Raw genomic sequence first — 21,790 nt, forward strand, 5'->3', positions numbered from 1 at the left:
AAAGAAAGAAAGAAAGAAAGAAAGAAAGAAAGAAAGAAAGAAAGAAATGGCGAGAGTGCACATCCTGTCTTGTTCCTGATCTTTGGGGAAAAGCATTCAGTACCACCTCCCCCCCCCCCCCCCCCGTTCTGCATGATATGAGTGTGGGGTTTTGTACATCCTCTTCATCAGGTTGAGGAAGTTTCCTTTCCTTTCCATTTTGTTGGGCATTCTCTCCCTGGCCTTATCTCAGTTAATGGTGATTCCATTCTTCCATTCAGGACAAAATCTTGTCTTCTCTCTCACATACCTCTTTTTTTTTCTTTCTGGTAAATTTTTTTGAGTACAGTTGACACACAATGGTGCATCAGTTTCAGGTTTTCTCATGCTCTTTACACACATCCAACCCATCAGCTAATCTTGTCAACATTTCCTTCCAAATATATCCAGAATCCAACCACTTCTTGCCACCTCCACTAGTAATGTCTGATCCTAGTTACCATGATCACTTGCCTGAATTTTTACAACAGCCCCCTATCTGGGCTTCCTGCTTCCTTCCTTCCCCTCTACTGACTATTCTCAGTATGGCTGTCACAGTGGCCTTTAAAGGGAAGTGAGACTGTGGTTATTAGTGTTCAAAAGCCTCCTGGTGGCATCCTGTATCTCAGAGTAAACTCTTCCTGTCACAATGGCCTATGAAGCTCATCTCCTCCCATATCCCCCCTCACTCCACCCCAGCTACTCCCCTCCCCCCTCACTCCACCCCAGCTACTCCCCTCTCCCCTTCACTCCACCCCAGCTACTCCCCTCTCCCCTTCACTCCACCCCAGCTACTCCCACTTTCCCCCTCACTCCACCCAATAGTCCGGCCCCCCGACCACTCCTCAGGCACACCCAGCGTGCTCTGGCCTTCAAGCCTCTGCACTCACTGTTCCCTCTTTGAAACTCTTCTCTCAGATGTAACAAGACTTACCCCTCACTTCATTGAGGTCGTGGGTGAAATGTCACCTCAGAGAGACCTTCCTGCACCACCTTATAAAAGAGCAACTCTCTCTCTCACCCTCACCTTCACCCCTACCCTCCCCCCCCAACCTTGCTTTATTACTGTCCAGATAGCAAGAAGTAACTCCTGCCGTGTCCAAACTTACTTGTGTATTTATTTATTGTCTATCCCCTTTTATCTCCAGCTAGAATACAGCTCCATAAGGACAGGAAGTTGATCTGTTCTGTTTACTGAAATATTCCTGGCACGGAGAATGGTAGCTTAGCATGTAATAGGCATTTCATAAGTATTTGTTGAATATATAAATAAATGTGTGAATTAGAGAATAACTCTGTTCATTCCATTTCTTCATTTGTTTTTATATCATCTTACATTGTATATATTTTATAAATCACCTACCAAAGTATAAATTGGAGTATAAGTTAGTAAAATAATTATTAAAAAGGAAATGACTCAGAAGAGATTGTTTTTCCCATCAAGTTTTTGTTGCTGTCATATCAATTGATGACAAAAAACAAACAGACAAACCCAACTTTAAAACCAGAAACCAGGCAAAAACAACTGTGAATGACAATCATTTTGCCTGGCACTTGGTTTCTGAAATAGTGACCCAGGAACCCTATGCTGGTCTGCCCTCCCTGTTGCCCCACAACACGAAGGACCTGCCCTACCCTGTAAACGAGGGAGAGTGTGGGCAGAGAACTTTTCATGTTTCTTGACCCTGGTTGGTTTTAAAACTCTTTTGGAATCATTCTGTATCACAGCCCAGTTCTTCAGCTTGAGATACAGGACTGGTCTCCCGAAATGAAGCTGCTTTCTTAGAGTTTTCATGAAATAAAGAAAGGACCCCAACCAAGGCTTCCCCCTCCCATGGAACTGTTCCCCAAAACAATGACTTAAATAACTGAACAGACTCTTTCATGAGCATTGCCCACATTAAGCCTGGGTCATTCAATGAAACACTGCTTAGATACCAACACAGCGAGGGGTTGACAAAACAAGTAGACAGAGGAAGGGGCAGATCCATACATTGCATATGCCCAAACATGTCATTAAGGCCCCCAAAGGCATTTCTCCTCTCTTTGGTTAAAAACAACTCAATGTATCCTCAGAATCACAAAACTGGAATTAAAGAAGAAAAGATTAGCATAAATCTAAGTCCTATAATTAAAATTAACCATGTTTATCAATACAAGGAACCACCCCATGCATTATTCAAGATCTCCTGCTGGAACAGACAGCAAGAGAGAGCAGCTCTCTCAACACATTTGCAAAAACTCAACAGGTAAGAAATCTCAATTAACACTTGCTTCCAAAGAGAAAGTGAAGGTGAAGAAACCCAACAGGGAAGCCACTGCTGATTCTTCCCCCATTCGCAGAGGCCTCCTTCTAAAAACAGCATCGGCGTACACGCTCCCAAAGATGGGCAGACCCCTCTTCACGTAGATGGAAAAGGCAGTTTGAGGCAAGGCAAACCATTTTTTTTTAAGATTTTATTTATTTATTTTGGGAGAGAGAAAGAGCATGTGAGTGCGGAGCGGAGGGGCAGAGGGAGAGGGAGAGAAAGTCTGGAGCAGACAGGAGCTCAGCACTGGGCACGATCGCATGACCCCGAGATCATTACCTGGCCGAAACCAAGAGTTGGACACCTCACCAACTGCCCCACCCAGGTGCCCCCCCAAATCATTTTTAAAATGCTGACCTGCCACAGAGAAACTTTTCAAGCATGTAGAAAAGCTGGACAACATTGCCTAAACCACCATGACCCTCTAGAAAGCCAGAATTAAACAGGGTCTGAAACTAGCACCTTTGCCCCCCCACCCCGTTCCCTCTCCCAACAAAATGTGTCCTTTTTTGAACGCAGGAAAATGGTTCCAACCTCTCTAACATGCAGAATTTTTTCATATCAAAATTTTACCACCCCGACCCCTTCCCAACAAAACAGCGATTGTGCTCTGATTTTACTCTTTGAGGAAGCACTATCAGAAAATGAGTGTGACACTTGGAAAACAGAAGAGGCAGGCAGCCTGTCCTTTCATGTCCTGTGGAGGAATGGCCACCCAAGGACTGTCTGGGGTGGGGGCCGGCATAGTGCAATGACTCGTAAGCCAAATCCACCCAGGAGAAAGGGGAGAAGGAGAGGGACAAAAATATGAGATGACGCGAGTATGGCCCACAAAGCCTGAAACATTTACTGTCTGGCCCTGTAGAGGAAAGGCATGCTGGCCCCTGGTCTAGAGGGATGAGAGTTGGTCTCACTGCTTACTATTGACTAAAGTTCCCAGACTTAGTCAAGTTACTCATTAACTTGTAAATTTTTGTTTAGTAAGGATAGAAAAAATTTCCGTCCAGCAGAACATATAACCTCAAGGATTTATGATCTGAAGACACTAATTTTATATTTAACTCAGCAATCAAATTATCTTTAATTATCCTAGCTTCTCAGATGCTTTGAACCAGTAATAACAACTAGCTGGTTCCCTCATTAATTAACGAGTCAAAGAAAATCTGTGATTTGTGCTTAGTTTAGATGTACCTGAGAATCATGATTTAACCTTTTTGAAAATTATAGTTCGACAACACATAATGACCTAAAGCAGCTCTAGATTCAGGAATGCAGCTCAATTAATTATATTTTATAAATATATAAAATATAAATATATTTTATAAATCCTATAGCATCTATATGTATATATATCCTATAGCATATATATATATATATATATATATATATATATATGTATTTGAAAAGCTGTAGTATCTGGTAAGAGTGCAACACATGATTTAGTCAGTCTGCAGAGAGGGCACAGAATACACAAACAGACTCCTTGAAATGCCCACCAAGACCCCAGGGGCTCCACAGCCTTCTGGTGAGAAACCCAAACTGAGTTTTCCAACCGAATCTTCCTAACTTCAATAATTTTTTCCATTACCTACCCCCTAACCTCTGTACAACAGATGGGAAAATATCATTGCCAATTTACTAACATTTAACTCACAAACGCCTTAAATCTGCAAACAATCTCTACCCAGAACAGCTTGATTGCCCTCGTCCCTGCTCTGAGAAAAGACCAGTGGGAGGTAGGGGGAGATGGATTTGGATTTGGAGCTTTTAGAAAACTTAAGAATCCCCAAAAAGAGCAAAAGGAGCATTTGGGTAAATCAATAATCACAAGTCAGCTGACGACAAGGACAATCTTTTAGGATTTACAAATCTCAACTCCACACAGCTCAAAATTACCAAGCCCCTTGACTTCTCTTTATTACACGGCCTAAAACTCCAAATATCAAACAATTCCTTCCAAACTTCATACTTCCTTCCATTCATACTTTAGTATAAATTAGTTTATTTCAGAGTGGCTTCCTCTTCACTTCCAATAACGCCATGGGGGGGGAACCCACAGGAATTACAAACAGATGCTGAAGTGGGATGACCACTGGAGCCCAGCTGCATTAAGTGTGTTGCTGTCAAGTAACCCACTGGTGTTTAGCTCCCGTGTGGCTGGCCCCTCATGCTCGGCGGATCCTACCCCCGCTGCGTTCCTCGGGGGGCCGGGCACATTCGGAGTCCCACCATTATGTAAGTGAAATGCTCTCTGCTCCCCTTGCTGGAAAATCTCAGCTGCCCTAGAAGCTGTCAGAGCCATTACGGGGATGAGGCTGGAGAAGCCAGAGCAGATTTTGAGTAATCGCAGCCTAATCACATTTTAATTACATTGGCAATCAGTGAGTTCTTAAAAAAAAAAAAAAAAAGAAAACAAAGAAAGAAAGAAAAATTAAATGCTCGTTAGGTGCAACATAGGAACAGAAATAATTTTGCAAATGGCAGAAGCCCAGATATGTCAGACTGAAGACTTGATTTTCCACTCTTTACAATATTTAAAAACTCGACAGAAAGTTAGGTGATAGCCCTAAAATGTGCAGAACGTGATGATAAACAGAGCTTTCCAATAAATAGACTCCCGCCTCCCTTCCGATTTAGAAGATCTGTGATAAGATGAAGGAGGAAGTACACAGGCTTCAAAATCAGAGACCTGAACTCCCAGCTGGTTCTCCCACTACCCAGGCCCCTCACGTGCTGGGTCCCCATCCTCATGTGAACGGCTAGCTGCAGGCGTGAAGGAAAGCTGTCCCGGACGTGCCCAGGGCCTTGCAGGCTTCAGTGAAGGACAGCCACTGCCTAAGCCAGGGTTACTAGCACGAGCTCTTCCCAGCAAACTAGATCACATTAAAATAAAAGAGTTTCATGCAATGACATTATTTCCTCATTCCAAAAAAATGCAATAGTGATTTTTAGTTAACATATTCCCTAAAGGAAGCATTTGATACAAGTGCTCTTTAATCCCTATCCTTATAGAGTCACATTGTTTCTAATTCCAACTCCCACCTTGTCATTATTTTCAGCGTTAACATGGTGTAGTGATGTCCCGGCAGCTCCTGTCCCCCTTCTTAAGGCAGTAGTAACTTCATCTGGCTTTTAGGGTGAAGGTTCTCAAACACTTACACTGAACCAGAACCACCTGGAGGGCCTGCTCACCTCCAGCTCACTGGGCCCACCCCCAAAGGCCTGGAGTGGGACCCAACAATTTGCATTTCTATCCAGTTCACAGGCGATGCTGCTCACAGGGGATGCTGCTTCTCTGGATCCAGGACTACATTTGAACAACTGTTTGAAGAGACCACACTTCCCTTCTCAGCTTACAAGCTAGGAAGGAAGATTTCTCCACCCTCAGGCTCCGTGAGTGGGGCCAGGGAATGGGGACAGGGCCGGGCAGCCCAAGTCTCAGGTTGCCAGGACCTTTGCTAAGAACTCCAGGACAATACTCGGCTGGATTTTAACCTGGAGAGATATATTGTGGGAGGCACTGGCAGCCACTTTGTGGCCATTAGGGAGAGCCTATCTGAAACTGACACCACCCCATAGGAGGTACAGGGGAGGGGAGCAACCTGATAAAAGAGTTTCAGTCCCACAATCAAGGGCATGCCTCAAGTCAGGTCTCCCTGGGACTGTCTGGCTCTTATGATACAATACTTCCCTTTTTGCTTGGACAAGCCTGGCTCGGCTGTCCTGCCCCTTACAGCAGGACCCACAAAACTGAGGTTGCTGGTTTTACTTGGTTTGTCTGTGTCTGTTTTGGCTCTCCATTTTGCTCCGAAAAAACAATTACCTAACCTGTTAAATTGTCTTCATACCCCCAAGTCAAATGTCTCCATCAACTCACCAACCCAAAAAGAGGTCAAAAGCAATGTTTTGGGAATGTAAACAATCTACCTATGCAGAATCCACACCTCCTGGGAATGAACCTATGAATTTACTGTAATTCTAATCAAATCCCTACAGAACAGCCAATTACAAGATCAGGAACTTTCCAAAATTCAGCAGTAACAATTTAGAAAATATAATGGGAAAAATTTTTATTCATAAGTAACACAGAAAATGTAATTCGGAGTAGAAACTAAACCAGAAATATACAGGAAGTTTATGAAGAAAACCATATAGCTTTGCAGGGGTGGAAGAAGGGAGAGATGAACTTAAAAAAAAAAAAAAAAAAGGATAACATGTTTCTGGCCAGAAAAACTCAATATTGTAGACTTACCAGGTATTCCCAAGCTAGCATGCAATATATAAACTCTCATATAAATCAATAAAAAACAGATGAAAACCTCAATAAAAATGGGAAAATGGACCAAACAAAATGAGGAAGTGATTAACACAAGAAGAAAAACAACCAGCCAATAAATACATGAAAAATAAGAAAAATAAGGAAAATGCTTAGCCTGACAGCGCTGGCGGGGGGGGGGGCGGGCAGGAGAGCCACCAAAGCTGCCTTTCGGGGGGGAATTGTAATAATATGCATTAATACCTCAAAAATAGGCAATTTTGACTCAAAATCTTCACTTCTAGAAATTCATGCTAAGGAAGTAATCTAATGAGGGCCCAAGAATGGTGTCATTTTTAATAGAGAATAAGGGAAAGAGGACAGAAGAGAAAGAAACTTATATGTTGAACAAATGTTATTAACTGGATAAGGACTGAAGGAGGCATTTGCTGTACTTTGTAAACAGAATTCATCCTATAAAGAAATTTATTATTTAAAAATAATTGCTGTCAGGCATCTGGGTGGCTCAGTTGGTTAAGCATCTGACTATGGCTCAGGTCAGGATCTCAGGGTCCTTAGATGGAAACTCACATGGGCCCCACCCCTGCTCAATGGGGAGTCTGCTTCTCCTTCTCCCTCTCCCTCTTCCCCTTTCCCTGCTTGTGCTCTCTCTCTCTCAGGTAAATAAAATCTTTAAAAATAATAATAGTAATAATAATTGCTGTCATCTTCTGAATGTAAAAATCACCCCATTATCTGAAACTCTTTCTGTAATCATCTTTTTTTTTTTTTAAGACTTTATTTATTTGACAGAGAGTCAGAGTGAGAGAGCACAAGTAGGGGGACTGACAGAGGGAGAGGGAGAACCAGGCTCCCCGCTGAGCAGACAGCCAGATGTGGGGCTCGATCCCAGAACCCTGAGATCATGACCTGAGCCGAAGGCAGACGCTTAACTGACTGAGTCACCCAGGCAGCCCTATAACCGTCTTTTATTTAAATAACAATTAGTTGGCTTAAAATCATGTTTATAAATTATGGTACGCTATACAATGGGATATTATTAATATACATTCAGTGATCTGGACATACATATATGTACGTCCGCAGTTAGCGGGAAGCAGGTTATAAAATAGCATTTATAAAAGAGCATGTATGGGGCGCCTGGGTGGCCCAGTCGGTTAAGCGGCTAACTCTTGGTTTTGGCTCAGGTCGTGAGACCATGCCCGGCCTCCAGCTCCATGCTCAGCATGGAGTCTGCTTGAGATTCTTTCTCCCTCTCGGAGTCTGCTTGAGATTCTTTCTCCCTCTCCCTCTGCCCTTCCTGCTCGTGCTCTTTCTCTCTCCCTCTCTCTCTAATAAATAAATAAAATCTTTAAAAAAAATAGCATGTATAGAATAGAATGTTTTATTTTCATAATATTCATACTTATACTCATTTTATATTTGCATAGAAAGGCCTAAAAAATATACACAAAACATTAACAGTGGCTATGACTCGGTAGTAGAATTGGAAATAATTTTTATTTTCTTCTTTTTGTATATCTGCATTTTCTCAAGTGGCTAAAATTATTAAATAGCCTTTTAATTATAAGAAAATATAAATGCTAATTAAAAAAAACAAAAGAAGTGACCGACCTATGAGTTCAGGTGCTAATACAGTGAAGTATGAGAAATCACCTTTTCCCTTGCTGTGACTTATGCAATGTAACACAAAATAGCGCCCTCCTAACTCCTCCACCTGGTACTTCATGGAGGCAGCAGAAAACTATCCCTGTGGCCACTACCTCCTGATCTCCATCCGTTCTTCATTCAATCATTCATTTTCTGATCACCTGCTGTGGGCAAGGTACAGTGCTGGAAAGGCTGCTTTAAAAACATCCATTCCTCTTAAAATCAGATACAAAATGCATTTAGTGAGTGAGGGTGCGTTATGCTCTTTTGGTTTTTCATAATTAAAATTTTCACCTAGCACTGCTTCTAGCTTCAGTGTACCCCACACTCGATGTCTCACAGTGCGTGGCTGTCTCCTTCTCCACCCTCACCCTAAGCGTGCAGGCAGTGAAGAGAAAGAGTACAGAGTTTGGCCCGCGGTGCCTTTAAATTAAAGGTGCGTGAAAGCATCGTGACATCCCATTCAAGGCTGCAACTCAACAACCACAGGGCCAGGAGTACCAGAAGATCACTCTGCGGTCAGCAAGCCCAAGGGGATCATGTGCTCTTCCATGACATTAATGACCATCTTCAAGAGAGTGGCGGGGCCCTCCAAGCTCCATCAGAAAACAGGGAAACCTAATGGTCAGACTCACCCTCTTTCTACAGCCATGTATCTTGGCAGCTTTACAATGGTCCCATCGTGTGGTTTATTCCTTCTGTGAGGGCTCACCATCCCAAAGAAAAGCCCATCACAGAAAATCAAGGAAGCAGTGAACCGAGAGACATGTAACATGTAATAAATCCTGTTCATGAATTATTGAATAACACCCATTACAGCTTTTAATATTTTAGGCAAGCCACTGATTTCCACAAAGTAATACAAGACCCGTTAGATGAATATGGAAGTTGGGAGAACTATATCTCGTCCTCTTCTTACCCTGTTGGGATTGTGACAGTTTCAGTGAAGAAATTCCTGTTTTATATAAAAGAAGAAGAAAGTTTTCCTCCCACCCTCTCTCTCTGGAGACAGATCAATACGTACATTTTAGATCTGGAAAGACTGCTAATGAGTAGACCATTAATGAGAGCTACAGCTATAGCATTACTGGAACGAATGCTGCTAATGTAAAAAAAAATTTTTTTTTTGAGAGAGAGCATGAGGTGGGAGGGGCAGAGGGAGAGCAAAAGAATCTCAAGCAGGGTCCATGCCCAGCACAGAGCCTGGGGTGGGGCTTGATCTCATGACCCTCAGATCATGACTGGAGCTGAAATCAAGAGTCAGATGCCCAACCAACTGTACCACCCAGGCGCCCCTGCTAACGTAAATTTAATTAAATCCAATTATTTTTTACTTGGTACTTTCTATGTACTAGACACCATGAGCTTTATAAAAAGTAAAACAGCCACTGCCCTCCACAAGCTCCCGAATAGGAGACACAGATATTTACATAAATAATTTTATTGCAAGATGAATTGGATAAGTCTTTCTTTTAAGATTTATTTATTTATTTGAGAGAGAAAGAGCATGAGCGGGGAAGGGGCCCAGGGAGAGAGAGAATCTCAAGCAGACTCCCTGCTGAGTGCGGGGCTCGAGCTCAGACCCTGCGATGATGACCTGAGCTGAAATGAAAAGTTGGACACTTAACCAACTAAGACACCTAGGTGCCCCTGAATTTGATACTTCTAATAACAGAAGAATAAATACTATATTATACGGGCTTCGGGCACAGGCTCTGGAGGCAGACGGCCTGGGTTGGAATTCTGCTTCTCCTCATCACTAGCTAGCTATGTGACCTCGACAAACTTAACCTTCTCTTCTACCTTAGTTTCTTCACCTATAAAATGGAGATAATAATGATATCCACCTTATAGGATCATTGTGAGAATTACATATGGCACAAGTGGAAGTATTGTTCATGCTGGTATAATTATTACCAGCATGAGATAAGGGAGCGCTGATTATGAAGGTCCCGGGAAAGCAATCCCGCGGAATGGAATCTGTGGCCAAGCTGTGAATAATGGTAAGGATTTTAGCGTGCAGTGATGGGAGAGAAGGGCATTTCACAATCGAGGATTAACCTGAGCGCAAGCCTGGAAGTAGGAAGAAGGGGCTCAGTGCCCTGATGAGGCTGGTGGTGTGGCATCTGACCTGTAGGTGGGGGGAGAGTGGGTACAGAAAAAATAACACCGAGAGACAAGGCACGCTGGCATCTACCTGGAGGAGGTGATGAATGCCAGGCTAACAAGCCTAAACGCTTTCCGAGGCAATGACAGCCGAAGAGGCAGGGCATCACAATGGTGAAGAACAATGGTTTCTGGATTTGAATTTTAGCTCCAACTCTGAAGAGCTGTGTGACCTTGGGCAAGGTAACTAACCTTTCTGTGCCTCTGTTTTCTCACATGTAAAAGAGACGTGTTAAAGACTAAATGAGAGTTCATATGCAAAGTTCTTAGAACCATTGCCTGGTGCATAGTGACACATATGTGTTTGCTGTTAAAAGGTAGAGTGCTGTGCGACTCTTAATCTCGGGGTTGTGAGTTTGAGCCCCACATTGGGTGTAGAGATTACCAAAAAAAAAGAAACTTAAAAAAAAAAAAAGGTAGACTACTGGCCAATGGCGCCTCTTGCTGCCATCTTGATTGGTCCTTCAGAAAATTATCAGCAGTTGGTATGGGCAACGACAGGGTCAAGGATATGACTGCTTTTCAGTCGTTCAAAAAAAAAAAAAAATTAACATGAAAGTAAAGGTTCTCTTTTGGACAAAAACTCCCATGGTCCGTGAAAAAAAAAGTATCTCAATGGCAAAGTGACCACAGGCACTACACGGAAGCACACACACTTCTAGGCAACATGACTCTGAGTTTGTCCCACATTTTTTCAGATCACCATGGCCATGCAAAGTGGCAAAATGCACCATTTATGGGAAGGTGGGATCTGTGCTAACTTTTGGGTGATGGCAAAGGTTTTAATACGAGTGGTGGGAAGGAAGGGCATGAGCCGAATGCATGGTCACAACTGCTCCGACAATCCCTAAGGCAAGAACTTACTTCCAGATCCATCTTTGACTCTAGGTCCTTCAGGCTTGGCCTCAGAAATAATGTTTGCATTGGCGTTATTCTCCATCTCAATCACAAAGTCACTGTCCTCCTCAAACTCAGGGTGACTAAAGATCCAATCCAGTGCTCTTTCCAGGTTATTATTCTAATAAAATAAAACATTTTTACAATGCATGCAGTCCCAGGGCCTCATTATATCCTGACCACTTGAACCAGGATGTCAAGCAGATAAGACAGGAGGCCTGAATTCATTAGTCTTAAGTGCCTCTAAGTGCAAAGCTCTGACCCTGCATATGAAATGCACATTCAGCTGGCCTCTCCGAGTCTCCCAACTGAGGTCTGTAATTGGATTCACTGGGAAACAGTTCTGGGCAGCAGACCAGCGCTCCAAATTCCGTTATCGTCTCAGCGCAGCGTTTCTGCAGGCTGACACTAACAATGGGCTACGGCCCACCACAGTCTGCCCTTTGCTTAAGTACAGCCCTTTCCTGGCCACACTGACTGCACACACTACATTCCCCATCAATTGTGTTTCCTGCAGAGAACTATGCCAGGCAGAGCGGGGCCAACGTGAGGGCTGTGTTCATGTCTCCTCTCCCACGATGTTAGCAGAATTGCTGAATTGCAGTGGAGACCAGATGAATGCCTTGATTAATGATGACAATACTGGTTAGTTAAGGACATTGTTTTAAACTTAACTCTGCAGTTCAAACCAATGACCATAAAAACATTTCCATTGTCCTCTGTTTGTGATATCATGGGCAGGTTAAAGAATTTGCTTAGACATCATCAGGATTGCCAATGAAACAGTCAGTCAAGAAAAATAAGTGGAGCAGAGCAAGTGCCCTGGATAAAACTAACTCTGCTTAAGATATTTCAAGCACTTTAAAGTGCTCCAGCCACACTCCAGGAGTCAGGTGAGAGCAGCTATGACCTCAACAATGGAACCTCCCAGGCAACTGGGCAGAACAGGTAAGCAGAATTAGTAGCAGACATCCACTCAAAAATGCATATGGTGTGGCAAGGAAGGATGAGTTTTAAAAAAAACAGAAACAAAAAACAAGCACTTTCCTTCAATATTGAACAAATATCTGTTCTGCAAGAGGAAGACTTTGATCTACCCTCTAGTTTCACAGTCCCTTCCCTCTCAATAACATCAGGAAGTACATGAATACCAGAAGAATCTTCTCCCCGCACAGACACAGAAGTGGAGAATTCCCAGGAGCTTTTCAGTCCTCTCTATGAGGACTTCTGAGAGACATTTCTCCAAGGTCTTGGTATCGGAAAAGCAAAATTTGTCCTAAAGAAATGCCTTATTGAACACGGAATCTTATGCATCCCTCTCTGCTCCAAGGCCACAAGGAAGCTCCAAGTCAAATCTTGGAGTCCCGCTCATAAACACTCAGATGGTATGGCCTTTCTTTCGGTTTTGGTCTTTCAGTTACTTTCATCTTGCCCCAGTTGCGTTATCTCCCTGTTTTTTTTTTTATTTTTTATTCCCTATTCTTAAACTGTATAATTTCCCCCAATATTTATTTTAGCTGTACAGAGAATATATGCAAATGAATCTCTGGGGGCCATGGTGGGGTATAGAGTGAAACCAACATGATTCAAAATGATCGAAGGCCACTGGGAAGTCTCCACTGCTGCTGACAGCAATGCACATGGCCTCCGGTAAGAGGAGGTTTTCTCACACACAGGCTCTCTGCTTACCGTGGCTCGCAGCGCCTGAACAGCCTGATTTCGATGGAATCCCATGGAGGTAATGATAGCTACAATTTCCTCCGGGGGTTGGTTATCCAGTCCAGTAGCACCAAAAACAGAGGCTCCAGCAGAAGCTGCTCCTCCATAACCAGGCATGGTCAGCGGTTCGGCAAAATCTGGGGAACACAATCACACTCAGACCTTTTCCTTTTTTTAGTCTTGAGATAAACAACACCATGGAGCTAAGAAGGAAAAATACCTACAAAGCTATAATAATGAAGACAGCTGGTATTGACATAAGGATAAACCCATAGATCAACTGAATAGGACTCAGAGAATCCAAAAATGAACCTGCAGATTTATGGTCAATTGAGCTCTGACAAGGGTGCCGAGACCATTCCAATGGGGACAGGGCAGTCTTCTCAACAGATGGTGCTGGAACAAGTGCATGTCTGCACGCAAGAGAATGAAGCTGGACCCCCGCCTCAGGCCATATTCAAAAATTAACTCAAAACGGCTCCCTGACCTCAACGGAGAGACCTTGAGTTAGGCAATGAACACAAGTGACAAAAGAAAAAATATAGATAAATTCGACTTCATCCAAATTAAAAGCTTTTGTACTTCAAAAAATGCCATCAAGAAAGTGAAAACACTCATAGAATGAGAGAACATATTTGCACATCATGTATCTGGTAAGGTGCTTGTATTCGGAATATGAAAAGAACCACTCAACACTAAAAAAAAAAAAAAAAAAAAAACCTCCTTAAAAATGGGCAACAGATTTGAATAGACATTTCTCCAAATGCCCAAAGACATGTCTTCATAAATTACCCACAAGCACAGGGAAAGTTGCTCTATACATCATTAGTCATCAGGGAAATGCAAATGAAAACCACCGTGAGCTACCATCTTCCCATCCACTGGAATGGCTGTAATAAGAACAACAATGACAAGTGTTGGTGAGGATGTGGAGGACTGGAACCCTCACACATGGCGCTAGAATGTAAAATGGTACAGCCGCTGTGGAAAACACTTTGGCAGTTTCTCAAAAAGGTAAACATGGAGTTACCATATGACATAGCAACTCCACTCGAGAGAAATTAAAACATGTTCACACAAAAATGTGTACTCAAAATGTTTATAGCCGCAGTATTCACAACAGTCAAAAACCAGGAACCGCCCAAATGTCTACCAATAGATAAAAAAATAAATAGCTTGTGTGTCCCTACAGCAAAATGTTCTTTCAGTGGTGACAGCTGCAGAATTCCGTGAATTTAACAGAAAGCACGGAAACGTACACCTCAAATGGGTAAATTCTATGGTATGTGAATTCTACCTTAATAAAGTAAACAGAAGCAAAAGCTAACTAAACAGCCCCCATTTCTTCATGCACATTTTTCTATTTCAAGTCCTTATCATTTCTTCTAGAAGTCGAAGTGGAACTCAATTTATTGTACTTCATCTGACTTTGCAATTAATGTACGGACATTTATTAGACATAACGCTATTATACACTTCATAGACTACAGAATGGTGTAAACATCACTTTTCTAGGCACTGGAAAAAACCCATTTGACTCACTTTAAGGTGATACTTTACTGTGGTGGTCTGGGACTAAACCAGCAATATCTCTGACACATGCCTGTATAGCCCACATCTTTCCAGTGGTCTTTGTGCCACTGAATTATATACTTTAAAAGAGTGAATTACATCTCAAGAAAGCTATTATTAGAAAGAAAGAAAGAAAGAAAGAAAGAAAGAAAGAAAGAAAGAAAGAAAGAAAGAAAGAAAAAGAGTAAAGGCAAACACTGTGAGTTTGCTTCATAGGCAAAGAGCCCCCTCATTGCAGCAGGAAAAAAGTGAGCTAAGAGTGTAAATTATAAGGGGCAGGAAAAAGTGAGTGAAGAAGCTAAATTATGAGCTCAAAAGGCATTTTCTGGGACCCACTCAGAGGACATGGAAGGACCAAGGCTTAGCATCACTGAGGAGCCCATCAGACTCCAAAACTACCCCCTCTTCCGACCACTCACCTGGCTCTTCCATGTGAACGATGATCCAGTTGAAGGCCACTTCAGCTCCCATATTTCCAGTAAAGTACACAGCCTTCCGACACGCTTCTAGGGGGAAACCCATCTCGGCCAGCTGCATCACTGATGACTCATCAATTTCTGAGGCTACAGAGCACAACAGAATACTCTGGTGTAAAAACATAAACTCTCTTAAAATGTAATCTCTCTTTCTCCTCATCCTAGCTTCCCCTCATCCACTAGCCACATGTATCAAAAGAAAGGGCTATTTTGTTTGGTGTATAAAGGGGTGGTTTAACTTCATTTTGTTTGAATTCATCTAAATATTAAGCTATTTGAGCTTAAATATCTTTGACTTAAATAGGAACCATGGTAATTACCTGGACAACCCAAGCACTGAAAAACAATTCCTTAATTTCATATGGGGAGATTGAGTGTATTCCCAGAACCATTTAGCCTCTCAGATCTTTCTCAAGACCTCTCCTACAGCAGCCTCTCCTATCACTGAGATCTGAAGAGAAAAGCATCATCCACAGGCCCGAAAGCCTATTCCTTAAATCTCACAGGAAGTTATGCCAGGCCCTTAGGTGTATCAGCAATCAAAGGAAATAATCAGCTCTGGGAAATGGACAGCCCAAATGTTAAGTATAGAAGGACAGACTATGTTCTGTAATGGTATACATTTAAGATATTAAAAAGAGACAGCTTTATAAACCTAATGTGGGCTTAGACACAGAGAGTCTTGTTTTCTTTTCTTTTCATAATGATATATAGATATTGGTGGAGATGTATGTGTATGTGTATGTATATGTGTATGTATACATGTATGCATATACGCACATGTATGTGTATAAAATATACATTAAAACCTATAGGCGTGTGTATATATACATATATGTATGTGTAAACACAAATACATGTGTCTACAATACATATGTGTACCTGTGTATATATACACATCTGTGTGTTTATGTATACACATTTGAACGTGCATATACATGTGTGCACACATGCAAACCTACATAGTGCCCTCAAATTAACCAACAACTAGAGGGGAACAGGAACACAAAATACATCCCTTATGTTTTCCACATCCTGAGGTCTCTAATCTACTGAAAATTCTGCCAAAAAGGCAATTAGTAGAACTGAATAGTAGCAGTAGAACTGAGGATTAGAAATATCTGTTCTATAAAAACTATATTGAAAATGTGTTTATCAGGGCACCTGGGTGGCTCAGTCAGTTAAGCGTCTGACTCTTGATTTCAGCTCAGTCATGATCTCAGGGTTGTGAGATCGAGCCCCACCTCGGGCTCCATGCTGGGCATGGAGCCTGTTTAAGATTCCCTCCCTCTCCCACTCCCCCTCCTGCTCAACTCGCCCCCCCCCGCCCACTCATGCTCTCTTTCTTTAAAAAAAGAAAAAGAAAATGTGCTTGTCAAAGTTCTCTCTTACCAGGAGGATATACAGAACCTCCTTCCAAGACCAAATTTTAAGAAACCAATGATTTAGGACAGCGGTGATTCCCAAGTTGTGTTCTATGACACCTTAGTGTTCTAAGAGAGACGTCATTATTGAACCACAAAACAAGGGGTTTCTATGGCCAAAGAAGTTTTAAAATCTACATTCTCTACTCTCCCCTTAGAAATTAACATTGTGCATTATTAGCATAGTGAAGACACAAAAGTCCTGTCTTAAAGACTTCTACAGTAAGGAAACTAGGAAACTCTTTCTATGGAACACCTTTCAACATCTTGTAAGACTCTAATGTTCCCTACAATGCAATTTAAGAAGTGCAGCTTAATGAATGGTTATGTGTGTCTCTAATAACATATTAGATTGAAAACATCTAATAATATTTTTGTGAAAAATAAAAGTGAGCCAGGCACAGGTAAAGGCCAGTGGAAGGATACACGCCAAGTGTTAACAATGGTTATAGATGAGTGATGAAACCATAAATGACTCTTACTGCTAACCCAGTTTGTAAGTATCTTTTTACTTTCATAATAAGAAAAGAGTTAAAGTTATTCTTTAAAAATCTGAGAAAGGTAGGATGCAAATGTCAAACAATCCCAGATAATTCTATTTTCTCCTGTTAAGTACAGGTAGTTGCTGATAAGACAGCAGGCTTAGATCTGGGAGGAAATCAATGGCCAAACCATGAACCCTGGAAACCGCTGAGTGCTCCCAGTCAGAGATAGACTCCTCTGGCCCAGTCAGCGCCCACCACCCATCACCTCCCCCTGGGCAAGAGCCTTGCAGGCCAGCCCTCTGCAGGATCAGGAGCAGCCAGCAAACCTCTCACATGCCAGAAAAGGTCAAGTGGCCTGAAAAGCACACTGCACTTCCAGCCCAGCTTCTGTTCCCAGCTCTTGGGTCTCTGAAGTTTCCTGAGTCTCAGTTTTATCTTCTGTAAAAGCTCACCTGCCCTGCCCTTCTTACTGTGATAATCAAATGAGAATCTGGGTTTTATATAAATAGTAAAGTTATATACTATTGAAAGAATTTGTGAAATAATAAACACAATATGACTCATGGTAACCATTCCAAAGTATTAACAACCATTGTCATTATTATAATTAGATTATTCACCGAGGCAATGATTTTCCCAAGACCCTCGCTGACCCTAACAGTTTCTAGCAATGAGCAAATCATAACTGACCAAGGAAAGGAAATGTGGAGGTCTAAGCCACGTGATCAATCATTTGCAGCGTAAAACACATGAACTTCTAAATTAACAATAGTTTGTCTCCAGAAGGGCTTTGTAGATAAAAGATTCAGTATTTAGTGTTAAACATTCTCCCTCCCTCCTAATTAATATCCAAATATTCACTATAAATAGTTTATTATGTTCTTTTCAGAAAACCACGAGTTATCAACTCCTAGAGGATTAAGGAACTAAAAGTCTATAAAATTAACAGACAATCCAATGACACTACTAACCTTGAGAGTATTAATTAATGTTACCATGTCCTCTCAGTCATGAGTCTTCACTACATGTCCCACAGCAAGAAGGGCAAAAATGCCTGGCCACTGGGCTGTCACTGCAGAAAGAGCCCTACTCGTGCCCAGAGTGGGAAGAAATGGCCACCTGAGCCCACCTTCACATGTGAGGAGACTAAAGCTCAGAGAAGTGAAGTACACATTTCTAGCCTGCAGTCATACACAGCAGGGCCACATTTCCAGTCCAGCGCTGGTTGGCTTTCGTGCTGGTGACTGCTCTCCTGGGCCACAGAGCCGCTAATCACCATGTGTCCGGTTTACATTTGCTGCTAACTCAACTTGCAGACAAAGAGTCATTCCCAGCCAGGAAAAGCTGCACACATACGCATGTAGAGAACAACGCCCCTTCATGAAATTCCCACAGATAAACGTCAGACCAATGACAACTGTAGGACACTGAGAAAAATTTCGAAAGATACATACGGTCTATCAGTTGATTCATCAGGCGATCTGGAAATTAACAGAGAGGCAGAGAATGAGACCAAAGCATGGCAAAGAGTTCTAGAGAAAGAAGAAGAGTCCATGCAGGGCAATCCCTAATCCCTCACCCCGAGGGATCCCACGCAGTTGTCAACCCCTCAGCACCCCACCACACCCAGCCTGCACATGAAATCATTACAGTAGGGAGGGAAAATAAACAGGTTTCAGGCATTTCAACCAGGTAAAACATAATTCTCAACTTAATGAACTAAATAATTTATCTCCCTGCATTTCTAAGAACTTCGTATAATTACAAACTAAGGATTCTGTTAACATCAGAGAAAGCAGGAGCAGTGCTAATAAACCAGTCTGTATTCCTCTGATGGTCCCAGTGAACTCTGCTCTCTGGCCCCTTTAATGGGCCACGCATACCACATAACCCAGAGTGTCCCGCATACAGGTCCCTTCTCTACTCTCCACACTCTACAATTTTAACATCTGACTTAGCGTCCAAGAATAATGGAATAATGGAACATAGAGGCCTATCCTGAATCCTATCTTGCTCCTCCTGGATTCACCTTACCCTTCTTTTGCACTTGAACATGGTCACCAATAATATTCAATGCTCAACTGATGAGAAACCTGTGGAAGAGGGGCCCAGCATGCTCTATCACTATTAATTGACCTAATCAACTGATTACAAAGGTGAACATTAAGTAAACAGGTGAGCAAATGAAACAGAATGAAACTGATTTCATCAGTAACTGAGCTAAAAATGAAATCGAGATTTTTTGACACTGTCCTTGGATCCACAAAAGTGAAACAATTATTTTCTGCATGTACTTTTCCCTTAAAAAGCTAAGTATTCTGAACAAAAATTTAGCTTTCACAGGGCAAACTCCTCCCTTGCTATGAAACAGTGACAAAGCTGGAGAGGTGAAATGTGGTCAAGATTTTTAAACCAACACACACTACTGAATTTCCCCTTTGGGTTATACAGAGGTACTCCCAACATGACACAGCACCTCAAGATTGAGAGCCTACTGAAAGCACACTCCTTCTCTTCCCTACACGCCCATTTATCTGCAGGAAGGAGCGGGAAGGAGAGAGGGAAGCCAGAGGCAGCATAACCTAAAAACTTTTTTGGAGATTTGCTGCCCTCTATTGCCAGTGATTTCTGCAGGTCCATTTCAACTACTCATGATGGGTCTGTCCCTCTTCCCTGTCGACTTGAAGTTTACAGTTGCGGCCAGGCCTCACTACTGTGTGTCGATGATGGGTCACAACACAGGCAGATGGCCAAGGGACGACAGAGTGGTGGAAGAGAAGAGACTCTTCCACTGGGGGTGGGGTGGGGAGAGGGGTAGGAGAACATCCTCCTGGCAGAAGGTGGTACCTTTTGAGTCATCGGGAATGACTATAGGGGGGCTGATGTCCGGAAGCTCCTCCTCTCCTGGCTGTAACCCCCTGGCTCGGAGATGGTTGATATCAAGTAGGTCTGGCATATCAATAGAAACATCTACAAAGTGAGAGAGATTACATTCACTGGACTCTTCAAAAACCCACAATCGCCCCCTAAAACAAGCACCTCTAGGCAGAGCTAAGGGAATGTTTTTCAGGCCCCTGGAGTAGATCTCTGGGCCAGTAGACTCACTGAGACTAGTTAGATTTAATGGAGAACCAGGGGAAAGTACAGAGCATTTCACACTGAACAAGCCAGAGGTTGCAAACTGGGAGCCCAAAGACCAGTTGTAGCAAACAGAATGTCTGATGTTTTTAAAACGTTGGCAACAAATTCCAATTTTTAAATCAGAAGATTTCATTCCAGATTATTTTGAAAAACAAATATTCTCATATGGTAACAAGTGCCCTGGGGCTGCTCTTCAGCTTCCACTCTAGACAACATGTGCCCCACAGGATTGCGGGGCACGGAGCCCACTGCTCACGACTGTCCCCGTGACCCTGAGCAGCATATTTGCGATTCTGATTTTTATGGTTTTCTGAGCCGCGTCTTTATCCAAAGCGGAAATACCCAAGAAAGACCAAGATAGCTAGGCTACACATTCCTTATATCCAATGTACCCCGTTGTTTGCATCATCCCCTGTCCATATGAGGCAATTGAGTTTGCAGCCCCTAGATTACGTGCTTTCTCAGAGCCTGATGGCCACTGTGATCAGCCTCACCAAGGCAATAAGGAATGAAGTTTTAAAGAAATAAATTCGATCTCAAGTGTATTAGTCTTGGGAAATTTTTTTTTAACTTCTCAGGTCAGTTGTTATTGTGCTGGCTTACTCAAATACAAAATTTATCAGTCTAAGAGCCTGTTGAGATTTAGTATTCTATTCAGATGAGATAATAACAAAAAAAAATGGGTCCAAATGTTGGCATGGGATAGGTCTCTCGGGCTGGCAAACAGAACTTGAAAATACTATCCCCAAAACCAGTTATGAGGCCAGGTATGTAAATCCTAGTTTAAAACAACAACCCAAAGAAAAAGCTTAGTAAAAAAAAATTTTTTTCAATCTCAGGGGACAACAAAACAAACATAATGTCTGACCCACAAAATCAATACAACTGTTCCTCCACGGAGAAATTCAGGTTCATTAAAGCAAGCTTTGAGGCTCCTTTAAATTCAGCAAGTCTATGAAATCTGATCTGAATTTTTTATCCTTTACGGAAATTCCAAGGACAGAGAAAAATAAGAATGCTGTTTCCAAAGCAGCTGCAAGGCTTTAGGAGAAAGCAGTCTTGTCTCTCAGGTACTTCTCAGGTCCACAGAGGACAGGCTGAGCGGTGAGCATCCTGCCCACAAAATCGCCGCACCGGGAAAATCGAAGATGAGCTGCAGACTCAGCCACGGCCCTGTGTCCTGTCACGTGGCAAACAAAGGCCGTGGCAACTGAGTGCTGGAGGTTCCCAGGGAAATCAGTCCTGCCGATTTCACATTCTTTTTACCTACCCTCTCCAGGGGAGCCGGTGAGTGCTTCATGAACCAGTGTAAGGCCTGAGTTGTTGTTTTTTAAGCACTCAGAAACATAAAACCTTTAAAAGACTGGCAGACAGTCTGAGGGGCTTGCTTGAGAAATGACAAAGGGTAAAACCGTACATCCTTCCGTGGCATGGGGGACCGCCTAATAACACCTTTACTTTGGATCCTGATGATGGAGAAAAGGTTCTTACACATTGTCTGGAAAACTCTAACCTCTAACAAGGGTCAAGGGCCTTTAAAATTAGCCAGAAAAAGCACAGTGAAGCCAAAATCAAATCCTTTTTTTGACAATTTCATGCAACTGACTGTACTCATTTTACCATTAATAAAATTTGTATGCTGTGACTGTCATTAGCC

General features: G+C 42.5%; 1 protein-coding gene across 1 annotated transcript in view; it reads right to left on the reverse strand.

The window, feature by feature from the left end:
* The window catches only part of USP13 (ubiquitin specific peptidase 13), a 109,393-nt gene that overhangs the window by 7,281 nt on the left and 80,322 nt on the right, over positions 1 to 21,790 (reverse strand). The window contains exons 15-19 of the mRNA XM_002912458.4: positions 19,840 to 19,962; positions 18,447 to 18,473; positions 15,027 to 15,170; positions 13,006 to 13,172; positions 11,284 to 11,437 (exon numbers count right to left, since the gene is read on the reverse strand). Of these exons, the coding sequence (XP_002912504.4) occupies positions 11,284 to 11,437; positions 13,006 to 13,172; positions 15,027 to 15,170; positions 18,447 to 18,473; positions 19,840 to 19,962 (615 nt within the window). The remainder of the gene's footprint in view (positions 1 to 11,283; positions 11,438 to 13,005; positions 13,173 to 15,026; positions 15,171 to 18,446; positions 18,474 to 19,839; positions 19,963 to 21,790) is intronic.

Source organism: Ailuropoda melanoleuca, chromosome 1 (assembly GCF_002007445.2).
Source record: "Ailuropoda melanoleuca isolate Jingjing chromosome 1, ASM200744v2, whole genome shotgun sequence".
NCBI lineage: Eukaryota > Metazoa > Chordata > Mammalia > Carnivora > Ursidae > Ailuropoda > Ailuropoda melanoleuca.